Source organism: Spinacia oleracea, chromosome 6, assembly GCF_020520425.1.
Source record: "Spinacia oleracea cultivar Varoflay chromosome 6, BTI_SOV_V1, whole genome shotgun sequence".
Classification (NCBI taxonomy): domain Eukaryota; kingdom Viridiplantae; phylum Streptophyta; class Magnoliopsida; order Caryophyllales; family Amaranthaceae; genus Spinacia; species Spinacia oleracea.
In genome coordinates this window covers 107,511,522-107,539,281 of record NC_079492.1, presented here as the reverse complement: position 1 = coordinate 107,539,281, position 27,760 = coordinate 107,511,522, and the positions used below count along the sequence as shown (strand labels likewise).

At 36.3% G+C, this 27,760-nt stretch overlaps 1 protein-coding gene across 1 annotated transcript; it reads left to right on the top strand.

The window, feature by feature from the left end:
* Positions 1 to 25,483: 25,483 nt before the first annotated feature.
* On the top strand, positions 25,484 to 27,750 carry LOC130463457 (uncharacterized). The gene is made up of 3 exons (XM_056832592.1): positions 25,484 to 25,819; positions 26,752 to 26,968; positions 27,642 to 27,750. Exons 1-3 carry the CDS (start codon positions 25,672 to 25,674, stop codon positions 27,748 to 27,750), a joined length of 474 nt encoding a protein of 157 aa, XP_056688570.1. The 5' UTR covers positions 25,484 to 25,671.
* The last annotated feature ends 10 nt before the right edge of the window (positions 27,751 to 27,760 follow it).

Below are 27,760 nucleotides of genomic sequence, written 5' to 3'. Positions count from 1 at the left end.
GTTAGAAAACTTTGGTCAGGAACAAAAGTAAGATGTGGAAGTACAGTAAGAATTAAAGAAAGCTAGAAAAGTATAATCATGAACACAATGGAAGTATAAAATAAGAATTAAAGATGTGGAAGTACAAACTACACCTTCCTAAATGCTAGAAAAGATAAATTTAATCTGATATTCAGTTAGCTAGAATTACCTATTCCCAGAAGCCAACTCATCTTATTCATTTACGGTTTATAACCCAAATTCCTTCCCTATGATCTGTACGCATATGATTAGTATTATTTGCATCTTCCTCCTCCGGTAACGGTTGAACAGCCGTTGGTAACAGGGGTGTTTCATCGTACTTGTCATACTCATCTTCATCCACAACATCATCAATACCCAGAATATTTCTCTTGCCTTGGGCAACTGCACGCCATATAGGATCAACATTGTCTACCACATAGAAAATTTGCTTAGCTTGTGATGCTAGAATGAATGGCTCGTCACTATCACTTAATCGATCAAAGTTAACCAATGTTAAACCAGGAAAAATTTCATCTTGTTTCACCCCATTATGGTTGTTGGCCCACTTGCACCGGAATACAGGGATCGTAAATTTGTTGTAATCAAGCTCCCATATTTCTTCGATAACACCATAATATGATTGTGTCGCATCAACCGGTCTTCTATCCTTGGCGCTTGCATAGACCCTAGATGCTGCAACATGCTTCACTCCACTATTCTGCACCACACTCTTTTCATCTTGTCTTCTAGTGTAGAATGTGAACCCATTGATATCATACCCTTCATAAGACAGAACACATAGTCGAGGACCTCGAGCTAACCACTGGACCATTTCAGAAACATCTAGATTTTTTTTCATTTCCTCGGCTACTTCCTTCTTAAACCAATCAACAAATGTGAGATTATGTTCTTGCATCAACGCTCTTTCCTTCAACTTAGGATTCTTTTGTTGCAATTCTAGCAAATGCTTATCTATGTAAGGATTGACCTCGGTAAGATGCTGCAACACACAAAGATGTGCCTTATTCTTCCTTTCAGATGGAGGCGAGATCACATTTTTACCAATTACCCCATGCCCTTCAAGCCTCCCTGCATGACGAGATTTTGGAAGACCTATTTGCTCAAGCCTTGTTAAGAATTCAGCTACATATTGAGATATCTCTTCCTCAAGGACTCCCCGAATGATACTACCCTCCGGCCTTGCCCGATTATTTGTTTTGTCCTTTAAATGCCCAAAAAATCTCTCAAAAGGATACATCCATCTTAAGAACACCGGACCACATAACTTGATTTCTCGAACTAAATGGACAATTAAGTGCACCATAATATCAAAGAAAGATGGTGGAAAGTACATTTCAAATCGACACAAAGTTTCAACAATATCATTGTGCAAAGAATCTAATTTCTCCGGATCAATCACTTTAGCACATATAGAATTGAAAAACACACAAAGTTTTGTTATAACATGTCTCACGTGTTTCGGCAATATCCCACGAAGTGCAATTGGCAAAAACACATTAATCATTACATGGTAATCATGAGACTTCATACCAACCAACCTAAGGTCCGAGAGAGATACTAGGCGCTTTACATTCGACGAATATCCCGAGGGAACCTTAATTCCATGTAAGCACTCACAAAACTGCTTCTTCTCCTTTCTTGACATTGTGTAACACGCTGGAGGCAGATAAGTCTTAGTACCACCCGCACCAGATTTTTCAACAGGCCACAAATCTGGTCGAATATTCCTCTTTTTCATATCTTTCCGCACATTCTCATTGTCCTTAGTCTTTCCAGGCATGTTTAGCAAAGTCCCAATGATAGCATCGCACACATTTTTCTCAATGTGCATTACATCGAGACAATGCCTAACCGACAAATCTCTCCAGTAGGGAAGATCCCATAATGGAGATACTTTCTTCCACAAAACACCCTTTTTAGACTTGGACTTGTAGCACTTGCCGTATTTGGTTTCAACATTTTTTATTCGTTCATAAACCTGTGATCCTGTCAAAGGCGTACGAGCTACTCTTTCCTCGGTGAACCCATTGAATTCTTTCTTCTTCTTACGATAAGGGTGATATTGACTGAGGTGCTTCCTGAAATCTGGGTAAACATTTTTCTTGAAATTATGCAACCATGTGGGCTTCATGTCCTCTTCACATATAGGGCATGCTTGTTCTCCTTTGGTTTTGTATCCAGACAAGTTTCCATATCCCGGAAAATCATTTATGGTACAAAAAACCATAGCTCGCAATGTAAAGCTTGAATTGGTGTGTGCATCGAACATTGAAACACCTTCATTCCACAATAATTTCAAATCATCTATGAGTGGAGCCAGGTACACATCTATGTCATTTCCAGGTTGCTTAGGCCCCGAGATGAGGAGTGATAACATGATATGCTTCCGCTTCATACACAGCCATGGAGGAAGATTATAAATTGCTAGAAGAACCGGCCATGTGCTATGTTGACTGCTTAGAGTTCCATATGGATTCACACCATCTGCACATAAAGCAAGCCTTAGATTTCTAACCTCCTTACCAAATTCAGGATATTTCTTATCAATATTTCTCCATTGAACAGAATCTGCAGGATGTCGAAGGAGTCCATCTTTCTTCCTCACTTCCGCATGCCACCTTAAGTTTTTTGCTTGTTTCTTCAATGAAAACATACTCTCAAACCTAGGTATGATTGGAAGATACCACAAAGACTTAGCAGGCGGGCCCCTCTTAGCTGAATTTGCCCCTTTGCGTTTGTAACGAGATGCGCCGCATGTTGGACACTCATCCAAGTTTTCATGCTCTTTTCTGTAAAGCATACAATCATTTGGGCAAGCATCTATCTTGTCGACCTCTAAGCCTAAGGGACACATCAATTTCCTGGCATAATAGGTAGAGGTGGGGATATCATTCCCTTCCGGCAAAAATTCACCTACCCACTCCAATAAGGTGTCAAAGTGTTCATCTCTCCAACCACCTTTACATTTGAGGTTGTAAAGTATTGACACACATTCCAACTTGCTGAATTTTGTACAACCGGGATACAATGGAGTTTCAGCAGCCTTTGATACTTGTTCGAACATCTGAGGTCGTTCGTCCAAGTGATCTTTCAGCCCATCCATCATCTCATTTATTTCATCATCTTCTTCCTCATCATCATCCGTCTCATTATTCTCATAAATATCATCATCACTCTCATTACTCTGAACATCAAATTCATGGACACTAGAACTTGGACGATCAGGTATTGTTTCACCATGCCAAAACCAAACATGGTAATCTTGCTTAAACCCACGGCGAAATAAATGATCCTCAATTTCATCAATGTCACCTAACCGCTTGATATTGTTACAATCACGGCAGGGACAATAGATTTTTTCGGCTTTTGTACTCCGTTGGTGTGCTAAAGCACATCTAATGAACTCTGCGACCCCACTCAAGTATTCTGCCGTAGTATGGTCACCATACATCCAACGACGACTCATTACTAATAACAACAACAAAAGGTTCCACACATAAACACATATATTAAGAAGTCACAAAATCATTAAGAAGTTCCGCAAATCTTTGGTTACATCATTTAAGTTTATCAATGCTTCACTGAAGTGATATTAGAAGTCCAAAAACAGTCCTAATAAGTAAAACGGAATGGATACTTAAGCATAGAATACTAATGTACACGTTTTATTATTACACTTACTATACTTATCCAAATTTTATTTATCGTAAAAATGATATGCACTTACTGTACTATTGATTTCAACTTTCAAAAGAGGAAAAGAGAAATTTTATGAAGATAATTAGATATATCAATACCTTATGCAATTGTTGAAATTCGAACAAGCACGATGATAGATTATGCTGGCAGTACGATCATCGCCCCTCTCTTCAACCATATGCGTATCTACCCATCTTCACAATTAACTGCAAATTAAAGAAATAATTGAAAAACAGCCAAAAAAATCAAAATAAAAACGAAAATCAAAACGAAAATCAAAACGAAAATCAAACGAAAATAGTTCGGGGGCCAAATTCAGATATTTCTCATAGAATGCATGTAACAGGAAATTAACTATCTACCACATCACCACGTAGCAATCACATTATTCAAGTTATTGGCATTAACGCAGCATTCAAGTGCGGAACTAAGTGCTTACGTAACCTCGGGGAAGGAAGAAGGGTAATGCCAGAATAAAATCCTGTAACCTGGGCTGTAAGAAGCCTTTCATATATGCTGATAGGCTTCAGTCGGCAAAAATGTGGTGTTATTTATCCTTTAAACCTATTGGAATCAGATATCTCTTTTGCCTAATAATGGAGGAGGTTGAAAAATACTCTAGGAACTTCCTTTACTCCAAACAAGGCTCTAGTATTCCAGGATTTAAAAGCTATCCTAAAGTGGCAGGTGGACGGAATGTCGCACCCACAAAGCAGCAGCCAATAAGCTGATAAAAAGTGGGGCTCAGAAGATAGCAGACTTACAGTTAAAAATAATCTTTAATTGCTGAGATTTGACGAGTTCAGTTGGTAATGGGCACGATGTTCTGCATCACACTACTTATTTCTTTCAAGTTTATATATGATGTTTGTGTGGCTCGTATGCTAAAGTTTCTTAGAGGAAGGTTTTGAGAGGTACAAGAGCTAGTTCATGCGCATATGTGAGAGCCTTGAAAATGTTCAACTCTTCTTTTTCAGTGTAAATACTAAATAGTCTAAATCAGTGTGGACAAAGGCCAGTGATTTCCTGAAGGTCTTGGGTTTACAACGACCACTTAATGGTTTTGACTCACAACTGACTTGAGGTAAACTTGAGTCAAGCAGCCATCCCATATCGTTTGTACACAAAGGTTTGAGATCTTAAAACAGAATTTTAACCCAGATGGTTGGATAACAGAGATTATTTTGTAAGGTCCTGCAAATGAAGAGTTCCCCTTCCCAACTCTACCAAGAAGACGGGTGAATACTGATGTTTTTGAAGGGCCTGATACTACTGATCTAAGTGATGTATTCAACACTTTGAGCATACTCCGTAAAATAAATTAAAAAAATTAAAAAAAAAAAGGTAATCCAAAAGCCTCTTGGAAATCAGAAAAATAACATCCAAACAACAGTCTGAAGGGGTGAGTAGCAGTCAGCAACAACCCTTAGGCCATTCCCCATTACTTGTTATGAGCAAGCTTAAATAGTGGCTGTGTGCTTTTTAAAGAAATAGATCTATACTCGGAAACATAGCAATCCCCATTTACTTCGTTGGGTCGTTAAGTTTCAAAAACGAAAATCAAAACGAAAATCAAAACGAAAATCAAAAACGAAAATCAAAAACAATAATCAAAACGAAAATCAAAAACTAAAATTGAACCCTAATCTGAAAACGAAAATAAAAAACGAAAATAAAAATTGAACACACCATACCACCGGAACCACGACGCCGAGCAACCACCGGAACCACGACGCGACGGGGAGATGCTGAACCACGGAACCAAGACAGCGACGCAGGGCTGAACCACGGAACCACGGAACCAAGACAGCGACGCAGGGCTGAACCACGACGCGACGGGGAGATGAGCAACCAACGGAACCAAGACAGCGACGCAGGGCTGAGCAACTCTTGGGTTCGACGGCGACGCAGGGCTGAGTTCGACGGCGACCTTGGATATTTGTTTAAGGGAAAAGGCTTGGAGCTATAGCAGAGAAGGAACAACGTACGTACGTTTCTCGTTTGAGCGCGGTTTGTACGTTGCAACTAGGAAAGTAAAAATTTTAATTTGAAACGCGGACTTGTTGCAGCGGGCATTAACATGTACGCTGCAATAACTTCGGGTTGTTGCTGCGGGCTTTTATTTTGTACGCTGCAACAAACGCATTTGTTGCGAACAACTAAAATGTACGCTGCGATAACCCTTTAAAGGGTTTGACCCGCGTTGACCGACTGGTTGTTGAAGCGTATTTATACTTGTACGGTGCAACAAGGGGGCTGCAACAGGGGTTTTTTCTACTAGTGTCACAGCAAGATAGTGGAGTGTAGAATGCCCTACACCATTTCTTGTAGTTCCTTTTCATTAGATCTTCAGCAGCTTCATTAGAAATACCCCTAATTACTTCAATGTTTTCATTAAAGTGATTGATTGTGTTTCTTTTTGCAATAATTCAGAATAGTTTTTTGAACTCTAAACCACCAGTAAACACTCCCCTAAAGTTACAGTACACATGCCTTTCTCACACCCTACTTTATGTTTGTGGAAACACAGTTGCAACAACTGCAAGTAAAACTTTATGTTGGTCAGACATGAATGTGTACCAATATCCTTCATTAGTGCCTAAATCAGTAGCTAGCAGTTCCAAATATCAACTCCACATGTCAATGCTCACAGCCTCACACATAGCCCAAGCCAAAGGGAAAATTTGACTATTACCATCCCTCCCTACTGCTACTAACAACCAAACCTCATATGGTCCCTTTAAAAAACAACCGTCAAGTGAAATGAAAGCTCTGTATCTAGCTAAAAACCCTTTCTTAAGTGCCTCAAAACACAAATACAGTCTATCAAACACATTTTCATTCAACTTCAACTTCATTGTGTTCCCTGGATTGCTTCTTAGTGTCTCAACTGTATATCTAGACAGTAATGCATGATGCTCTTTGTATTCACCAACAATAAGTGCTTGACCGTTTTCCCTAGATCTAGAAGCCTTATCTTTACTCACCCTTGTACCATTTTCTAAACAATGGTTTCCTGAATTACTCTCACATAAGAGTTCACCTTGAACAAATTGCATGTGGTAATGTTGTGCAATCCAACTGGAAGTCATCTACTTAATCATATGGGTCCTACCACAAGTGTGCTTATTGACAAATGTCTTCATTGTAAAAGACCTTCTTCCTCTCTCCCATAAAGCCCATGTTCTCCATTTACAACATTTATGTTTGTGCTCACACTCTCCACAAACCCTAGTGAAATCATTCTTAGCAAATGAAATGTTTCTTCTTTTATCAATGGAGTAATTTTGATCATATATCTTAGACCTAGCAGTGGCTAACTCATCATCATCATCATCATCACCATCATCATCACCATATGTACCTTCTTAGTCATAATCAATTTCAGGTTGTGGTTCAGTTTGAGGTTTTGGCTCAATTTGTTTGGGTGGGAGTACTATAATAGGTGGTTCCACAAGTTAGAATCAAGGTCCACCACATCATCTTTGTCAGCAGTCAACAACTCAAGGAAACTTTCAAGCCCTGCACCTCTCCTTCCTCCCCTCACTCGACTCCTGTTTAAGTTAAAATTGTAGACGGGTTTGATTTTATGCTCAACGTATATATGAATACTTTTTTATTGGTAAAGTAAAGCTAAGAAAGGGTCACAAGTACTGCTGTCAAAACCAAAAAACCTTACCCCATTTTTTAATTCTTTTTTAGGGTCCTAAAAATGTACTTTCTCTATGTCACTGTGCCCTAAATCATCAACTAATGCTTTCACATATTTTCCATCTGCATTCTCAAGGATGTCATCAAAGACATCTACCCTCCCCCCATCATAAACCATATCCCCCACTACAACCCATTCACCACCATGATGCACAAATATGCAAGGGTTGAAAGCAAATCATGAACATCCACATCTGATCACAGTTAAACCAATATCAAATAAAGAACAAAACTTTAACAAATCAAACCAAATGAAAGCCTGAATAATAACATAAGAGATAACCAAGATAAACAACTTCATATCATCATTCCAGTTACATTTACAAAAGGGTAAGTTTCTTCCTTTACGTTACGCACTCCCAACCACTATTACGGGAGAAGCCTACGATTAAGTATATACAAAATACTATGATAGTAGGGACGAATACCATAAAGCAACACTTGTTACCTTTCAAAAACCTACTTTGCTATGACATTAGTGAGTGAGTTAGTCCTATAAATTTTTTAAAAAACAAAGCTTTAAACAAGTTGGATCATCAGAAGCTTGACAAAAGAGGGGCCACCACCATCACCACCACCACACACCCCTGCATGGCCTCCACCAACATCTACTCCTCCTCCTTGAAAAGGAGAGGAAAGCCGTTAAAGTAGACAGTCATGTCGTTGTCAATCCAGGCGTGGAATGCAAGGCCATCATCAATGATGTCCATGATGACCCACTCACGGAGCCACTCACATTAGCATTTTGGTGGGTACGAGTATGGGAGGCGGTAGCGCAGCTTCGACCACCTTCGCCACTGCTTGCAAACTACCTACACAGCAGCCTGCCCCTCCCAGTCCAGCCTAGGGAAGATCTCATTCATCAGGATATCTTGATGATGGCATGTTCGTGCCTCCCTCAGAGCATGGACTCCTAAAGTCAAATTAACGGCCAAAGTCAATATCAAGCAAACTCTGTTTTTTAGTTAAGTGAAACCATTAAGTAAAAACCCTAATTACTACAGAATTTAGTTTAAATTATTACCAAATTAAGAAATTTTTTTTAATTAAACATATTAAACACCATTTTCAAGAACATGCATACATCAAATCGAATAAAAAATTGGAAAGTAAAAATCGACAAAACCATAATTTCTACTTAAATTGTTAAATTATGCAGAATCAAGCCACGATTGTTTACATTAACATATAAAACACGATTATCAAGAACAAGCATGCACCAATTTTGGATAAAAATTACTTAACAAAAAGGCCCTAATTTTATCATGCTACAACTATCAAAATACGAATTTATTGAAAAAACCGACAAAGAGAATGAGTGAAAGTACCAAGAGGAGTACCTTCGTCCTACTTGGAGACTCCGGGCCTCTTCATGGGTGGTCCTTCCCAATTTGCAGCAACGCGCTTTGATGATGATGAATAAGCAACTATTTTTTCAGAAAATTCATAGTAATAACTTCTAATTCTTTAGTGTTTTTAGTGAGTAAATTGGAAAAAGACAAATGAAAGTGAAAATGGGAGGTGGGACCATATGAATAAGAAAGTGAAAAAGGAGGAAATAGGGTTAGGAACAGTAAAAAAGACCGTCAAAAAAATTGGGGAAGAAACTAGAAAGAGTGGGAAGTTGGAAATGAGAAACGTGTAAATGGAGAAAAAACCATGTGAAAAGGCTAAGTAAGTTGAAAAGGCTAACAAATAATGAAAATCATCTATTAAAACTATTTATACACGTGAAAAGTAATGTCCTTTTTTTAAGTAGCTTTATTACTATTTAATTGAATTTAACGGAAAAGGAAACGACGTTAACAAAGCAGCGATTTTCATCCACTTTGAGGGACTAAACTGCTCATTTTGGCAAAGTTTTGGGACTTTCAGAGCAGTTTACTCGTACTTCCAAGTGGGAGAGAAGTGGTCAAACTTAAAAATTTATTTTGCCACATCTACCGTTATAGACTTATAGCACAATTTATGTGCAATACTCACATAGAGATGTGCCAAAAGCAACAAAATTGTGTGTCAAAATCCGTTTATGCGAAATCTATGTAGAGTTGGTGTACACTTTATTTTTATTTATAAAATTAAGCTGGGTCGATTAATTTTGAACTATGTAGAAGATTCTATTGTCAAAATCTAACATATGGGAGTCAAATTTATAGGTTATTGTTAAGATAGAATTAGAGTAGTTAGTGTTGTACTATACTACTAATATTAATATCCTATTTTATGTAGAATTAGAGTCATAGTTGAGTTAGGAGAATATGTAGTATATAAACTGACGTATATCAATGAGAAGAGGTGTGGTTTTGAGTTATATTTAACATGGTATCAAGATCCAATTAAAGATTCTTGTTTTTTTTCCGCAAAAACACAAAATACGAGATTGAGTTTTAAGGATGGCAAAAGATGATGATGAAGTGAAGAAACCATCTGATGGACTCGTCAAGGAGTATCATCTAGGATCCAGCGATGGTCCGGGAGACATCATCACACCAATCAAGCTACGTGGTTCCAAGAATTATGATGAATGGGCTACGTCAGTTCGCCGTGCCTTGATTTCCAAGAGGAAATTCAAATTTATAGATGGAACGATCAAGGAACCCATGACAGACCCAGATAGATTGGGAGACTGGATTGTGGTGCACTCCATGTTGGTCTCCTGGATCAAGAATACACTGGAGGAGTCGGTGCGAACAACTGTTGGTGACTTTGATGATGCGTCCGTCTTGTGGATTCACCTCAAGAAGAGGTTTTGTGTGGTTAGTGGTGCACGTGTGTGTCAATTGAAATCTACATTAGGTGGATGTAAGCAGCGAGGCAATGAGTCAGTTTTAGAGTATTATGGAAGATTGACGGCGATATTGACAGAGGTTGCTGCCTATGCACGAGTACCTTCTTGTAAGTGTGGTGCTTGCAAATGCGATATTGCAGGTCAGTTGGCGGATATACGAGGAGAGGACCACCTACATTACTTCTTGATTGGGCTTGACACTCCATATGAGGCCATTCGGGCTCAACTATTGGCGCAAGTTCCATTACCAACTGTCGATGAAGCATACCAAACGGTGATAAACACTGAGGATATGCGTGAGGAGGCTCCACGTGAAAGAAATAATGTTGTAGCATTCAAGGTGGAATTAAGAGGAAAGTCGACTTATCGGGACAATCGAGATAAATTCAGTACCCACTGTCATCGGGAGGGGCACGATGAAGAGTCTTGCTATCAGTTGATTGGCTTTCCCGAGGGGTGGGATGACAGAAGAAAAGGTGGACGCGGACCTGGTCGAGGCGGCCGAGGAGGCAGCAGTACCGGTAGAAGTAGACGCGGATGGGTACGTGATGCAAATAGTAGCACTCGTGGGCAGAATACTACAGCAACAGCTACGGTGCGTACAAATAATGTATCAAGTAGCAGTGCTATTACTAGGGAACAACAAGTCAGTATGGTAAAGGCAAGTGATATTGAGGCATTACCTGGCGTGTCTAGTGAGCAAGTACAACATATTTTGGATTTATTATCACCACCTAAATTCAAGCTAAAATTGCAAGGTAAGAATAATACAAGCTGGATAGTAGATACAGGGGCTTTGAACCACGTTACTTATGATATGTCAATATTACGTAACATCAAAACGGTGCAAGATTGTCCGATTGGTTTACCGAATGGTGGGACTGTGAACGCAAATCAAATTGGTTCAGTAACTTTGGAAGGCGGTTTGGTGCTTGATAACGTTTTATTTGCACCTCAATTCACTTGCAATTTAATTTCTGTGACACAATTGAGTGATGAAAAACGTTGTTCATCTCAATTTACTAACAAACTTTGTGTTATACAGGACTAGTCGACGAGGACGGTGATTGGCGCGGGGGAACGTAAGGATTGTATTTTTTTCGTGGGGTTCCGCAAGTCAAGGCGTTAGCAGTGCATGGAGAGTGTGTGGTTGAGCTGTGGCATCGACGGATGGGGCATCCTTCGGAAAAAGTACTCAAATATTTACCACATGTGAGTAATTTAAGTAGGAAAAATAATAAACCTTGTGATGTATGCCCGCGTGCAAAATAATGTAGAGATAGTTTTCCTGTTAGTGAGAATAAATCTGGTCGTATGTTTGAATTAGTTTATATTTATTGATGGGGGCCTTACAAGACACCGTCATCTTGTGGGTCTCGTTTATTTTTAACTATTGTTGATGATTTTTCTCGAGGAGTATGGATTTATTTACTTCGAAATAAAACAGAAGTTGAGTCTATGTTCTTGAACTTTATTGCTGCTGTGAAACGTCAATTTGATAAAGATATTAAAATTGTTCGGAGTGACAATGGGACAAAGTTTAATTGTCTACAAGGGTATTTTTTTAAGAATGGGATTTTCTTTGAATCATCTTGTGTTGGTATGCCCCAACAGAACGGGAGAGTGGAGAGGAAACACCAACATATTTTGAATGTGGCTCGGGCTTTGAGGTTCCAGGGACACTTACCTAAATCTTTCTGGGGGGAATGCGTCCTAGCGGCATGTCATTTGATTAATAAGACCCCTACACCGATTCTTAACAAAAAAAACTCCGCATGAAATGTTATTTGGAAAACCACCGTCGTATACAACTATTCGTGTGTTTGGTTGTCTTTGTTATGCACATAACCAATGTAGTAAGGGAGATAAGTTTGAGTCTCGAGGTCGAAAATGTGTGTTTCTTGGATATCTGTTCGGAAAAAAAGGGTGGAAATTATTTGACTTGGAAACACGTGAATTATTTGTGAGTCGTGATGTGAAATTTCACGAGGGGGTGTTCCCATATAAGGACGAATTATGTGAAAAGAATACGGGATTTGGAGATGTAACTCATGTGGGGAGTGATGATGAAATTGATGTCTTGCCACGTCATTTGAGGGAAGGTACACTTGAATTAGTAATAAGAGAGGAGTGTGAGTTAATGCATAACAACCCACACATCTTATCAGAGAGGAGTCTTGTGATGACTCGCTGCCCATAGAGCACGAGGTGATGCAGCCCTCTTTGCCTACAAGCAACACTTCGGATGCGAGCAAGCAAGAAACTGGGCAACTTGATGCAGTAGCAGGGGGTGTGAGCGCAGTTGGTGAGAAAGACGTAATGGTGGGGCAGTCGAATGGTTTGGAGGAGTTGGGTCGAGGGCATCGTATCAAATTTCCTTCGACTAAATATAGAGATTGTGTGACACATACAATTTTACGGAAGAATACAATTCCATCTGAACAATCACCTGCAACATCATCCTCCTCAGGTACTCCCTATCCTATAACATATTTTGTTAATTATGAACGTTTTTCTGCAAAACACAAAAATTTTATTGCAGCTTTAACGGAGGAAAAAGCCCCAAAAACATTTAAGGAGGCCATGAAACATACGGGATGGCGAGATGCAATGGCAGCTGAGATTAATGCCCTTGAGGAACAAGGAACATGGGTTTTAGAGGATTTACCTGAAGGGAAGAAAGCATTAGGGAGTAAATGGGTTTATACAGAAAAAGGGAAGAAGATGGGAACTTACTTAGACTTAGAACACGGTTAGTATGTCTAGGAAATCACCAACAAGAAGGGTTGGATTATAATGAAGCGTTCGCTCCGGTAGCAAAAATGGCGACAGTTCGTACATTCTTGGCCGTAGCCGCAGTTAAAAATTGGGAAGTGCACCAGATGGACGTTCACAATGCCTTCCTACATGGTGACTTGGAAGAAGAAATTTACATGCGTATTCCTCCTGGTTTTCAGACTAATAATACTGAAAAAGTTTGCAGGATGAAAAAGTCTTTGTATGGCTTGAAACAAGCTCCTCGATGTTGGTTCGAGAAATTATCCAAGGCATTAAAACACTACGGTTTTAAACAATCGTATTCGGACTACTCCCTTTTTACACTATCAAAGGGTGATTTGCAATTGAGTGTGCTTATTTATGTGGATGATATGATTATTACAGGAAACAGTACTTTTGCCTTACATAGCTTTAAAGCATATTTGAGTAAATGTTTTAAAATGAAAGATTTGGGCGCTCTGAAATATTTTCTTGGGTTAGAGGTGGCACGAAATCCACATGGTTTTTACATTTGCCAGAGAAAATACGCCCTGGATATTATTTCAGAGACAGGACTATTAGGTGCAAAACATGCAAATTTCCCGATGGAGCATAATCATAAACTAGCAATGGCAGACGGAGCGGAGTTAGCAGATGGGGAAAAATACAGACGTTTGGTAGGACGTTTGATCTATTTGGCCGTTACTAGGCCAGACTTGGTATATTCGGTGCATATTTTGTCCCAGTTTATGCACGCACCAAAAGAGGAGCATTGGGAGGCAACATTGAGAGTTGTAAGGTATTTGAAAAAATGTCCAGGTCAAGGTATTTTGCTACGTTCGGATAGTGAGTTGAGACTAGAAGGGTGGTATGACTCTGATTGGGCAAGTTGCCCATTGACACGACGTTCTTTGACCGGTTGGTTCGTGCTTCTTGGCCTATCTCCTGTATCTTGGAAGACGAAGAAGCAACATACAGTTTCACGTTCTTCGGCAGAGGCAGAATATCGATCGATGGCGGCATTGACATGTGAGTTAAAGTGGTTGAAGCAACTTTTGCGAGACCTAGGCGTGGAACACAAGCAAGGGATGAACATGTTATGTGACAGTCAGCCAGCTCTTCATATTGCACAAAATCCAGTATTTCATGAGAGAACCAAACATATTGAGGCAGATTGTCACTTTATTCGAGATGCGATTAAGGATGGGATTATATGCCCGTCATACGTATCAACAAAGGTACAATTGGCAGACATATTCACAAAAGCGCTAGGAAAGGCACAGTTCGAGTTTTTTTTGGACAAGATGGGCATTCGAGATCTACATGCTCAACCTTAAGGGGGATGTTAAGATAGAATTAGAGTAGTTAGTGTTGTACTATACTACTAATATTAATATCCTATTTTATGTAGAATTAGAGTCATAGTTGAGTTAGGAGAATATTTAGTATATAAACTGACGTATATCAATGAGAAGAGGTGTGGTTTTGAGTTATATTTAACAGTTATACTTGTACGGAGTACTAGTTAAATTGAATGAGTGGGACTAGAGCTGTCAAAACAAGTCATCGGGTAGGGTTTGGGTCGGGTCATCTCGGGTCTCGGGTCATGATCAGGTCGGGTCTTGTCGGGTCAATATTCCATCTGGGTTGAGTTCGGGTTCGGTCGGGTCGATTTCAGGTTCCCATGTCGGGTTTTCTCCTATCCCGGGTTCAGGTCGGGTTCGGGTCGGGTCACATTTCGGTCAGGTTTGATTTCGGGTTCGGGTCTTATCGGGTCGGGTTTAAGTCGGTTTATAGCAGGTAATTTCGGGTTCGGGTCCTATCGAGTCGGGTTTAATTCGGTTTGCAATACAATTATTTTCGGGTTCGGGTCTTGGTTTGGATCAGATAATAATCGGATCAGATCGAATTCAGGTCGGGTCAAACTTGGGTCTGATAATTAACTTATACATTTTAATTATTTTATATTGTAAAAAATATTGTTTAACTTATTTTAGTTTTAAATTTTATATAAACCAAATAATCGCGTGTTTTTGTCAAGTCAATACATACATAAAGTGAATATGGATTACAAACCAATGATCGATTTGGTCATCTCAAAATGTGATAGTGAAAAACATTTACTCCTGCAACTCGAATTTCATTTTTGGAATGAGGGGTAAGTGAGTGGGTCTCGAGCCAATGCAAGTCTCCTCTGTGATAGTGTAACCGTTTTTCTCGTTGTTGAGCACATTGACATAGGTCGCGCAGACAAAGAGAAAGACTGTCAGTTAATATGTTAGATTCAATTCCTACCTTTCATCTCATCCAAATTGCAAAAAATAACTCGAAATTATTGTAAAAACAAAATGAGTTTTACTTTACTTTTGTTTATTTATATAAAAACGTTAATTTGTTCAACACGTTTTAATTTTTTCGCATTTTTATTTTTCAGTATCTAGTAATAAATAATTAAAATATATTTATCGTTGAATTTAATATTTGGTCGTGTCAATGACAAGTCGGGTTATCAACAGGTCGGGTAAAGCGGGTTATCACAGGTCGGGTCAATAGCAGGTTTCATCGAGTTACAATCGGTTTCGGGTTGTCATCGGGTCGGGTATCGAATCGGGTTCGGGTCATTGTTCGGCCGGGTCAGTTCGGTTATCGGTCATCTTCGGGTCGGGTATCGAGTTCGGGTGTTACAACATCGGGTTAAAATCGGTTTATCGATTTTTTCGGGTCGGGTACAGGTCGGATTTCGGGTTACCTGTTTTACCATAATTTCGGGTCATGGTCGGTCACGGGTTCAGTCGGTTCAGGTCGGGTTTTCGGGTCGGGTCTGTTTTTGACAGCTCTAAGTGGGACATGCAACATTCGTGACACCTAGATACCACATTTACGACGGATCCAATGATAAAGGGGCATGGCATTGCAAGTTTGCAACACAAATATTTAATGAAGGACAAAAATTGAATTATGTTGTTTCGAACACACTTCTATCTCTCATGTCACATAAATCAGCCAAAAGCATTAAATCCACGTGAAAAGTGGAGGAAATAGAGTACATGAAGGAATTGTAATGGATCGATAAATCATTTTACTCTCAATAGTAAAATCTATTACTCTATACAAAGTACAAAAATTGAATAAAAAAATACAGTTTTTAATTGTTATAGAGTCGCAAGTTGCGACAACATTTAGTTGTCGCAATCCTACTTGTCGGATTCTAAATGATACATATAGGCGATTGGGCGCCACGTAGGTCATGCATCATCAAAATATTTTACTATCAATACAATATTTTCACTATGAAAATATATAAATAAGGTAGTTGATCCAAAGAAGGAAACAAATAAATTATATAAGTTAATTCCAATTTAAATCATGACATATAAGCATGTCACATAATTATTGTGACACGACTTAAAGGGCGCAGGTTGAGACCTTTATCATTTTCGTACTAAATAATGTCTCTCATATACGGAGTACTATTTTCTCCTAATACTACTACCTCCATTTCATAATAATCTTTACAGACCTATTTGCACAAATATTAAGATAAAAGATGAAGAATGTGTAAAAAGGTAGATGATTATAATCTCTATCATATAAAGGAACAGCTGAGGGCATAATAGTAACATCACTTTTCTTGTCCCCTTGCAAAAAGACGAAAAAACCCTTCACACTAATCAACCCTAACCCTTACTGCTCAACTGTTTTCTCTCTCCTCCTCCCGTTTTCTTTCTCGACCCTCGATCTATTCCTCTACGAATACCTTCGATCTTCTTCCTCAAATCCTCTTCGATCTTCTTCGAAATCCTTCATCCTCTCCACGATCTTCTTCATCCTCTCCTTCGATCTTCTTCCTCTCCTTCAATTCGAGCCAACGACGAAAGCCACCCCTGGGATTTGGATTCCTTCGGACTTTCATCAATTTTGTGGTTTCTTCGGATTTGATTCTGTTTTTGCGACCCCGATTTTACAAGTTAAGGATTTGAATTTCTATTTAGTTTTCGTTTTTGCAATTTTATTACGAGGTTTTGCTTTTGATTAGGTTTTAGAAATCTGATTTGGATTCCTAATAGGTTTTAGACCGGCGGATGGAGGGCGGGGATGGCGATTTTCCGACAACAACAACAACAATAACAGCAGCAATAATCGCGGTGATTTTCATTTGATTTAATTTTGCCATTTTGTTTTTACTAATTTAATTTTACCAATTTGGGAATTTTTTTGTTATGGGATTTGACAGTTGGTTGGTTGATTTTGGTTGAAATAGTACTTGCTTTGATGAAATTGAATAGTATTCCAATATAAGGCTAGATATTGGTATTGATTTTTTGTTGAAATAGCACTCCAATATATGGCTGTAAAAATTATCGACGGAGCTGTAAAAAGTATTCAATATTGTTGCAACATTTATTATCTGGATCAATTGATTCTATGTTCATTTTCATGTGAGTCAGATTCCAAGTTTCGTTGATTTTTGCTGGTAATTTGATATTTAGGTTAAAAATGACTAAAAATTCACTATTTTGTTGTAGAAATATCACAGAGATGTTGTAATATCTTCCAACTACATTGAATTGGGTTTATTTGAAACTTTGATTTTGAATTGTAATGTTGCTGGTTCTTTCTCTCATCCTTTATTTGTTCATATCTGTTCATCTCTGATGTAGGTTATTAATGGCGGATTATTGCAGTAATTGTTATGCATAAGATTGCTTAATGCTTACGGATGAAAATTGTTCATTTTTGTTAGACATTGAGTGATTAAGGAGCTAATTTGTTGATATTTTCCTTAAACTTTCTTTGATTTTATCGTAATATTTGGTGAAATGTGTTTGTTTGGGTGAGCATTGAAACAGAGAGAAAGATATTCACGAAGTGTTACAGTCGCATACGGTGTTTTAGAATGTTTCAAAAGGAGTTTTAGCCAAATTTATATACTAGACTTACCTCAACATTGAACTAAAACTCCCCCGTATAAAATTATCAGTTCTTTTCTATTTTTCTCTGCTGAGATTATGCTGCTTTTGTTCTGCGGTGATGAATTTCTTTTTACTATGTTCTGCTCTTTGGAATGCTTTGTTGCTGCTATATGTTTGGTGTGTTTGGTGGGCTTAGCCAAAGTCGGTATGTTCGTGTGTATTCCTCTGTGAGAGGTAACAACTAACACGTAATGAATACCTATAACGTGGTATCTCTCACCGGTAGAACTAGAGAATCTTTTTCTGGCAGACCATATTGGAACTCTAGATGAGATATGACTTTAGATCTTATTTATTTTCTTTTAGGGAAGCCAGAGATTTTTTTAGAACTATAGCAGATTATGTCTTTTTGTTTTGTCATAAATATTACTCTTTGAGGTTATGGAATATGTAGTATATCAAATTTTGCATTTCCTTTCGGTCTAATTTGCAAGATTCTTGCTATGTGCCACCAAGCCCACGATTTCAAACATGTGTCTGTTACCTACATATGCATATGTAGCAGTGTCTCCTTAACAATTTACTTCGTACATATTAATCGATTCAAATGTAAAAATTGCACCATGTACGCTTGAAGGAATTGTCCTTTATTTGACATGTGAGAGCTTGATTCTCTCCTGTTTTATGACCTCACTCCTAAAGTTAACTAATCTGGATAATCTCCCATCCAAAAATCATTCTGATTGTGCTGGAAAGTTCATAGTTGTGATCTATTGCATTGCAAGATTTATCAGGTTTAACATTAAAACTTATATAAGCTGTTGGAAATTTCATAGTTAGTTGTTGGAAATTTCGGGTGTTATACGTCATTGCACCATGTACGCTTCAGTTGGAGGCATGCTTTTTTCAGGCGTGTTGAATTTTTCCAGGACTGGGTGTATGTGGCCATTTTCGTTCGAGTTTCTAAGCTTATGAGAAGCTTCATATGTTAATCCCGGTGTATGTGTCCGTTGTTCAGGGTATGTGTGTCCGTTGTCTTTTTCCAACTTGGTTTTGTTTTCGTTATGTGAGTACACCAAGTATGGTATGTCTGGAATTTCTTTTTGCCTTCTATCAAATAAAATTGCTACTAGGCTGCTGGCTGCAGCACCCCAAGTGAATTATTTGCTGCCATTTTGTTTTTGTCAACAGATTTTAGTAGTTGTAACTTAATTCTCTACTCTTAAATGAAAATATATATAATGATTGCCCAGATTCTTCAGGAGATCAAGGCAACCAAGATGGAGAAGATGAGGATAAGCGTGAGACTATGTGGTTCTACCTGGTCGTGATGTCAGGATTTGCTACTGGGTTCTGGGTTTTGGTGTGTTGTAGGAACTTTGTTGCTGAAAGAGAGTTGGAGACATGCTCTCTTTATTGTATGATATTTATCCAAGTATTTGTACCTTTGTGTTTTATTTTTTCTGTATTAATGGAGTATAATTTACAAGGGAGTCAGGGATGCAACTTCTGTTTGTAGTTCCTTTGTTAGTATGGGATTAAACAAGGAAAAAGTTGAGATTTGAGATAATCAGGGTTTTCGGAGGCTTTGATTCCAATGGAAATGCATAACTAAGTCAATACGTATTCATTGGAGGAGTAAACCTTTATGGTAAATGTATGACATTATTTTGCAAATATTCACGCACGCATCGCGTGCATATAAGACTAGTAAAATATGGATAAAGTAAGATAGATGTGTAAAAAGGTGAATGAGTGTAAGAAAAAAATGAATAAAAGAGTTAAAATATTTCATTTGTTATTTAAATATTGCACCATGGTTGACTTTACGCTTTTCAACACATATTCCGACTATTATTATCTCAAATTATTTATAAGTAAAAGTTATAAAAAGTTGATATTTAGAAAATATACATCGATGTAAAAACTAACGAGATCTCACATGACTACAATTTTTCTTAGACATGAATCGCAAAATAGTGTGAATAGTGCAAAAACAAGATGATGCGATATTTATATTACAGAGGAAGTAGTACTTTTTCACATAAAAAATAGAATAAAGTACAATTTAAACAACATTATAAAACAGATTAAAACGAAAAGTATAAAGATCATTTTGAAACAGAAGTAGTATGTATTTGTATCTAGGGATGGACATGGGTGGGATTTGGGTCGGGTGGAGCATCACCCGCATCCATCACCCGCTTCCATCCGCTCCACCCGGTCCATCCGTCACCCGCTTTACTCATCACCCGCATTCCGTCCATCCATCACCCGCGGGTGAACTGGGTGGATCGGGTGATATTCGGGTGAAAATTATTAACTAATAAAAATTCACCATCTAATAATATGCATAATAATTAATGACAAGAAAAAGGTTACATACCTTCACTTATTTCCAAAACATATAATTAGTTCTTATCACGCATAACTTATAACCAAAAAAGAAAATTAAATAAGCACTAACTTTAATACATAATGGATTTATACACATTTTATGTTTAAATATTAATATAAATAATATATTTAAAATAAATGGGTGACGGATCGGGTGATAAACGGGTGATGGATCGGGTGATGGATAAAAAAACATCACCCACATCCGACCCGCATCCATCACCCGTTTCACCCATCACCCACTTTTCATCCATTTAATTCGGGTTTTCACCTATTTAATTATAGCGGGTGACCGGGTTAATGGATCATCCACTGGATATTTCATTCCTATTTGTATCTCTCTAATCAATATGAAGTATGGACCAAACGATCTTCATAAACTACGTACATATGGTAATTTTAACAAAATCCAATCTTATCATAGTTTAACTCACTGAAGATACATGTATAGTTGTGTGTTTTTTTTCCCCGGAAAATACGGGCATTTTATTGGCTTAGATCAATATCCGGCAAAGTAGCGGTACTTTGAGGATAAGCACCCATACTAATGTAATCTGAATTACTATTGTTATCCCATTGTCAACGGTTGGTTGTACGTCGAGAGGTAGAAATTACAATTAGACTTATAATAATAGGTGGAACTAAGCTAATAAATTGCTAGAGTCTGCTAGATTAGTGTTCTAAGGGTGACATAGATTCGAGAATATGTTTTCCCTCAATAGTATTTACACGTTATTTGTTTTTTAATTCTAGTTTTGACTCCGATCTGCATTGTAGTGATCCTTTGCCTAAACCTTTTATTACTCATTTATTCCTTCGAGTATTCTTGTTATTAACTTGTACTTGCAACAAACAAAAAATGGTTACCCTGGATCTAGAAAATGTCCCTGTGAATTAGACCCTGAATGCCCTAACTACTTAACTAGTGGATTTTATATTTATTTTAATTAGGTGATAAGACTTTAACGTATCAAAATTTGGCTCAATTAGTTGCATATTAACGCATATAGTTTACATTTGGGAAAGGCAAGAGTATATGAAATTAAACTAGTGGATAAGTGCTTAATTAGTAAAGTAATTAGTAAATTAGTGATTAGTGAAGTAAGGAGATTGAGGGACCCAAACGCCATGGCTCATGATCTTGAGCCGATGACCATGTTGAAGCGGGTGACATATCATATCATGATTAGGTCAAGGAACAAATAAGATTACATAAAGTCATAGATTGAGTAGAAAGGTCCTACCAAAGAAAAAAGAAAAGGGGAAATGTGAGCTTAATTAAGGTCCACATTAACAGTTGATAGGACAGAAAAAACAGTGTATCGTTATTCGACGATCGCGTTTTTTAAAAACGCCCGTATTTAGAATAGAGAAACACTGGTTTGTCTTTTTAGGCTCCGTTTTATTAGACTTATTTTGATCGAACTTATATTATCTGAACTTATATTTTCTGAAATATGTCAAAATAAATCGAATAGAACAAAGCCTTAATGTTCACTCCCTCTAATAACACGGAGTGATAAGGATAATAATAATATAAAAACAAAAGTAATAATAATAACAATAATAATTACCGACAAAAAAAAACTAGTATAATCTAATATCTATACTAATATATTAAAGGAAAATTTGTAATTATTAATCCAACATTTGTCCGGTTTTCTTTAATTAAGCCTACCTATGCGATATTTCTAAATAATCCAACCTTTATGACCCAACTACTATTATTAAGCCTGGATGACCGGTTACCTGCTACAAAGTCAAGGAAAATTCGTAATTATTAATCCAACCTTTGCCCGATTTTCTTTAATTAAGCCTACCTATGCGATATTTCTAAACAATCCAACATTTATGACCCAACTACTATTATTAAGCCTAAATGACCGGTTACCTGCTACAAAGTCAACGTTAAAAACGTTGACAACCTAAAGTTGGTTTCCCTCCTAAAATATTGGACACGTCATCATCACCTGCCACCTAAACAAGGATTTCATTTTTTTCCAAAGAACCCTTAACCCTTCTCTTCTCTGTACCGTACGTGTTTCAATTCCTCTCTCCTCCATTACTGCTGCTTCAACCACAATTGTACTGGTTCATGACATCATCAACGATTTTCTTGTGGAAATAGGTGACTTCATCCACGCGCATTCAAATTTCGTCCCCAAAATCGTACAATTGAAGGTGAACTTACGAACCTTAGCGTTTATGTTCCTTTTTTGGTAAATTTTGAATTTTGGGCTTCCTTGATGGTCAGTTCGTAAAAATCCGAGTTGTTGCAATAATATAGTTTTTTTTTATGTTGTGGGATGTTGGTTATTGTGGTCTTGTTGAGAATTTAGAAAGAAAAAAAACCTTGAATTTGAAGAAGATCTAGATCCAACAGGCAATTGCTTTACCCCAGCCATAGCAATTGCTGATTATTTTTGATGAACTTCGAATGGAGAGGTATGACCGTATGAGGGATCGACAATAGTGGAGAAGAGGTAGAAGAGAAATAATGGAGAGGAGTGCAGAGATGAAGCAAGAAAATCGCAGAGGACAGAGGAACGAAAATTAAAATAGCAATTAAAGAAAATAAGGGGGAAATAAAATAAAAAAATTATAATTGTTATATGCCACGTAAGGGTGAATACCGCCTATAGCAGGTTGGTAACTTGTTAGGCTTAATAATAGTAGTTGGGTCATAAAGGTTGGATTATTTAGAAATATCGCATAGGTAGGCTTAATTAAAGAAAATCTGCAAATGTTGGATTAATAATTACAAATTTTCCTATATTAAAAAGCGTTCTTAAGAACGTATACGTGTCACGTATACCCCTTCATATTACGCCAAGTCACCTCGTGTAACAAGGATTTAATACTAGACCTCTTTGTTAAAAGTTACACTTCCTATCATCTTAACCAACTACAACTTATGTTATATTCTTCTATATAAACATATATGTTCTTTTTACAATAAATAACAAAGTGAATAAAAGTAAATGCAAAAAGAAAAGGGAATGATTACTTCATTTATAAATGTGCAATTATATATAAGCCTCAACAATAAAAAAAAGCTCGGGGTAATTGAATGTAATAATGAGTAAGAGGGAAAACATTGACCCTGGTTGAGTAATTATAAAACAATATACATGCACCACTCACATTTTCTCCTTACATGTGAGGAGAAAAAGTGATAGGGACCACTAATGGGTATAAAAATTCTCTTGGGTGTACGGTGCACTAATAATTTTCAAATTAATTAATCAACTAATGATGAAGAAAAGGATTCGACTTTGTTTTGATTTTTGGATGCTGGGTTTTGGCTTAGGAAGTTTGCTAATCGACCGCTAATCTTGTATCACCCCCGTAATTATATGACTACGACATCTATATGGGCACATATTCACAACAAATAAATCCGAATAAAAGTAAAAAACCCGGGGCAACGCCCGGGCCACACACTAGTATATACTACCTCCGTTCCTAAATGATCTTTACGGTTACTATTTGCACGGTAATTAAGGAATTTTGGTGAACATGTGATGGTGGGGTAACAAATGGAAAATGAGTGGCTATAAATTGTCCAACAATGTGAGTGGGTGGAAACTAATATTAAAGTATTGTGAGTGGGTAAGTTATGGTGGGCCAAATAAGAGTAAAAATGGAATAAAGTAGGAGTGTAAAGAACTTTCAGGAACGGACTAAAACGGAAAGCGTAAAGAACTTTTAGGAACGGAAGTAGTATATATAAAGGGGAGTTTTTTCAAGAGCCTTGAGAGTGCCACGTAAGATTGCCCAGTCACAATATCATTATTTTTATATTTTAAATTAATTAAAAAAGATAAAAATATTAATTATAAAGAGGATAAAAAAAGATAAAATATCAATTTTTAAAAAAGATAAATGTCCAGTCACAAAAATAAAGATAAATAAAAGATAAAGATTGAGTAATTCAAATGTATTAGGTCTCATTCTCAATCTCTCTATGTATATATTTAATCATTTATCTCACTCCCACCCCCTAATACATATTCTCGAATAAATGCAAACATGCAGTGCATAGGATTTGAGTTTAGAAGAATGGTTTCACATTTGTATTTTCATGTTTCAACTTTTTGAATTTTATTTTTATTGGTTGTAATTTGTAAAACTTGTAACAATTTATCATATTCACAGGTAGGTTTTAAAGTTTAATGTTCATAAAATGGTTTTGCATTTGTTCTCCCATATTTCTACTTTCTTTCGTAATTTTTTAATGGTTGTAACGGTTTATTGTATGACACTAATTATGATTAATGGTATAATATTTTCTATTATTGTGGGGTTGTGAATTGGTTTTAGTAGTTAAACGAATTTTTGATGGATTTTGTTTGTTTTTAATAATTGTAGAAATTGTGTGTTGGATCTACTCTGGAGAAAGGCAAGCATGAGCATTGAGAAAGAAATATTTAGAGGTAGTTTTAAAGCAGAATGTAGGGTTCTTTGATACAGATGCTAGAACTGGTGATATTGTTTTCAGTATAAAGGGTGGTAATTCAGGATGTAACTATTCTTTTAAAGCAAGATAAAGGCACAATCCCCACGAGGCATGCATGATAGTAGAGGGACCGGAGAAATATGCATGGATGATTCTTACAAGTTTGATTATCAAAATATAAAGTTTTATGATGTATCCTAAGTAATCTAGAGATAGCAATACATTATACTATTTCCCTTGTGTTACAAAAAAAATTGCAATATGCAATGAATCGCAATCCATGTGTTTTGACAGATTCATAAACTATTTAGTTTGATACTTCTTACCTACGACTTTGATGGTACTTAGATACATTTATTATGAGACTAAATCTTTATTAATCATCATATTCTTATTTTTATCATCATCAAAAGAGTTTAACATCACACAATATTAGAGATATAACAAAATATTTATCATAGTACTTTATACTTATGTTATTTGTATCATACGAATTAGAATTTAAGCTTTAATCACAAAATATTACCACCAAATCGTACATCGCACGGGCTTAAAACTAGTAATAATTATAACAACAAAATTCTGCAAAAAAATAAATAAAATAAAAATAAAATAAAACCACCGCGTATAACAATTGTATTTACACTATAGTAAACCTGGTCCATGCTATGGACCAGGGTATTATAGTCTTTGCGTTGTTGCGTGCGAGAAGTTGTTTGTAACTGTCACGTGCTTTCCTAATTATATATATGTTTTTTTTTTAATTTCCTTTTTCCCGGCTTTTGAACTTCTCACTCAACTTCTCTCTCTAAACTGTTTCCCAACTTCTCTCTGAATTTCTCTCTCCATTTCAAATTTAATTTCAGTGATTATTTTCATCCATTTGCATCAAATTACTCTTCCGATCTTCTTTTTTCTAAAAAATGGTGAAGAAAGCGGCACCGAAGAATCCGGCAGCGAAGAAACCGGCAGCGAAGAAACTTGAATTCGACAATTCCGTCGCTGAAATGGCTGTTGAAGCTCCTCGAAGGCGAGGAAGAAGGCCAAATGCTGTTTCTGAAGAAATTCCTGGTAATTCGAACTTATTTTTTGTTTGATTTTGAATTATTGAAATGTTTGTGGTTTTTGCTGAAATTAGGTTTAGTGTTTTATGCAGTTACTGTTTCAAAGATATAGTTACCTTTTATTTGCTGTTTCTGAAGAAATTCCTGTTAATTCGAACTTATTTTTTGTTTGATTTTGAATTATTGAAATGTTTGTGGTTTTTGCTGAAATTAGGTTTAGTGTTTCATGCAGTTACTGTTTTAAAGATATAGTTACCTTTTATTTGCTGTTTCTGAAGAAATTTCTAGTAATTCGAACTTATTTTTTGTTTGATTTTGAATTATTGAAATGTTTGTGGTTTTTGTTTGAAGTTACTGTTTCAAAGATATAGTTACTTTTTATTTTATGTTACGAAGTTTTTAAGTGTTTTTATTAGTGACTGGTTTGTTCGTAGTTTTTTAGAGTAATTATATTTTTAAAAGGTTACTATATTTCTAAAACAGTAACTATGTTTTTAAAATAGTTACTGTCTTTTTAGAAAGTAAATTAACTTTAAAATAGTAACTATGTGTTATAATTAGTTACTATCTTTTTTAGAAAGTAAATATAACTTTAAAACAGTAAATATGTGTTATAAATAGTTACTGTGTTTTTAGAAAGTAAATAAACTTTAAAATAGGAACTATGTGTTATAAATAGTTACTATCGTTTTTAGAAAGTAAATATAACTTTAAAACAGTAACTATGTGTTATAAATAGTTACTATCTTTCTTAAATGTTATTATAAAATTAAACAGTTACTATGTATAATAAATAGTTACTATCTGATTTAAATGGATACTCTATGTTTATGTATTTATTATATTATTTGAAAGGTTACTATATGATTTTATTGGTTACTATGTGATTGTAATGGTTACTATATAGTAATATTTTGTTTTATAACTGTTTTGTTTCAGTTGCTAAGGAATTTGTGTCTATAAAGAAGAACAAAAAGGCTGGCAGTCCGAAATCAAAAGCAATTGCGCTTGTATCTGAAAAAGAACCAATTGAAGAAGAACAACCTAATCAACTAGTTTTACAAAATTCTTCTCTGGTTGACGTTCCACAGCCTGAATCTCATCAACTTCATTCACAAGTTTTGAAAGAAGTTGGCGCTGATGGCCTGCCTATCGTGTAAGTGTTAGTTTAATTTAGTTAATTGTTCTAAATAGTTACTATATGTTCAAAATAGTTACTATGTTCTAAATAGTTACTATATTTTTTAAAATAGTTACTATATGTTGTAAACAGTTACTATATGATTCCAAAGGTTACTATATGTTGTAAACAGTTACTATATGATTCCAAAGGTTACTACATGTTTTAAATAGTTACTATATGATTCCAAAGGTTACTATATGTTTTAAATAGTTACTATATGTTTTGAAATATGTTCTAAATAGGTTCTATGTGTACTATGTTTACAATAGTTACTATATGACTCCAAAGGTTACTATATGTTTTAAACAGTTACTATATGTTCTAAATAGGTTCTATGTGTACTATGTTTACAATATTGACTATATCAAAGGTTACTATATGTTCTAAATAGTTACTTTATGTTTTAAACAGTTACTATATCTTCTAAATAATTACTATATGTTATAAATAGGTTCTATGTGTATGTGTAGTATAGGTACTATATTATTTGAAAGGTTACTATATGTTTTAAACAGTTACTATATTTTCTAAATAGTAACTATATGTTTCTAATAGTTACTACATGTTTTAAACAGTTACTATGTGTTCTAAATAGTTACTATATGATATATAAAGCTGACTTACTTTCATTATTCATTTTTTTCAGGTTTAATTTTGATACACAATGTTCAGGAGGATCATTGTGTAAATTAATTAAAGACTTCTCTCCTGATCAAAAGGCAGCTGTTCAAGAGATAGGGTTTGGAGATTGTTAGGCCTTCAATT

What these genes read in the sequence shown, in the direction of transcription:
- LOC130463457 (XM_056832592.1), top strand. Translation starts at nt 25,672, where the DNA reads ATGGTGAAGAAAGCGGCACCGAAGAATCCGGCAGCGAAGAAACCGGCA. An exon ending in TGTTTCTGAAGAAATTCCTG is followed by an intron (nt 25,820 to 26,751) that starts GTAATTCGAACT and finishes GTTTTGTTTCAG; the next exon opens with TTGCTAAGGAATTTGTGTCT. An exon ending in GCTGATGGCCTGCCTATCGT is followed by an intron (nt 26,969 to 27,641) that starts GTAAGTGTTAGT and finishes CATTTTTTTCAG; the next exon opens with GTTTAATTTTGATACACAAT.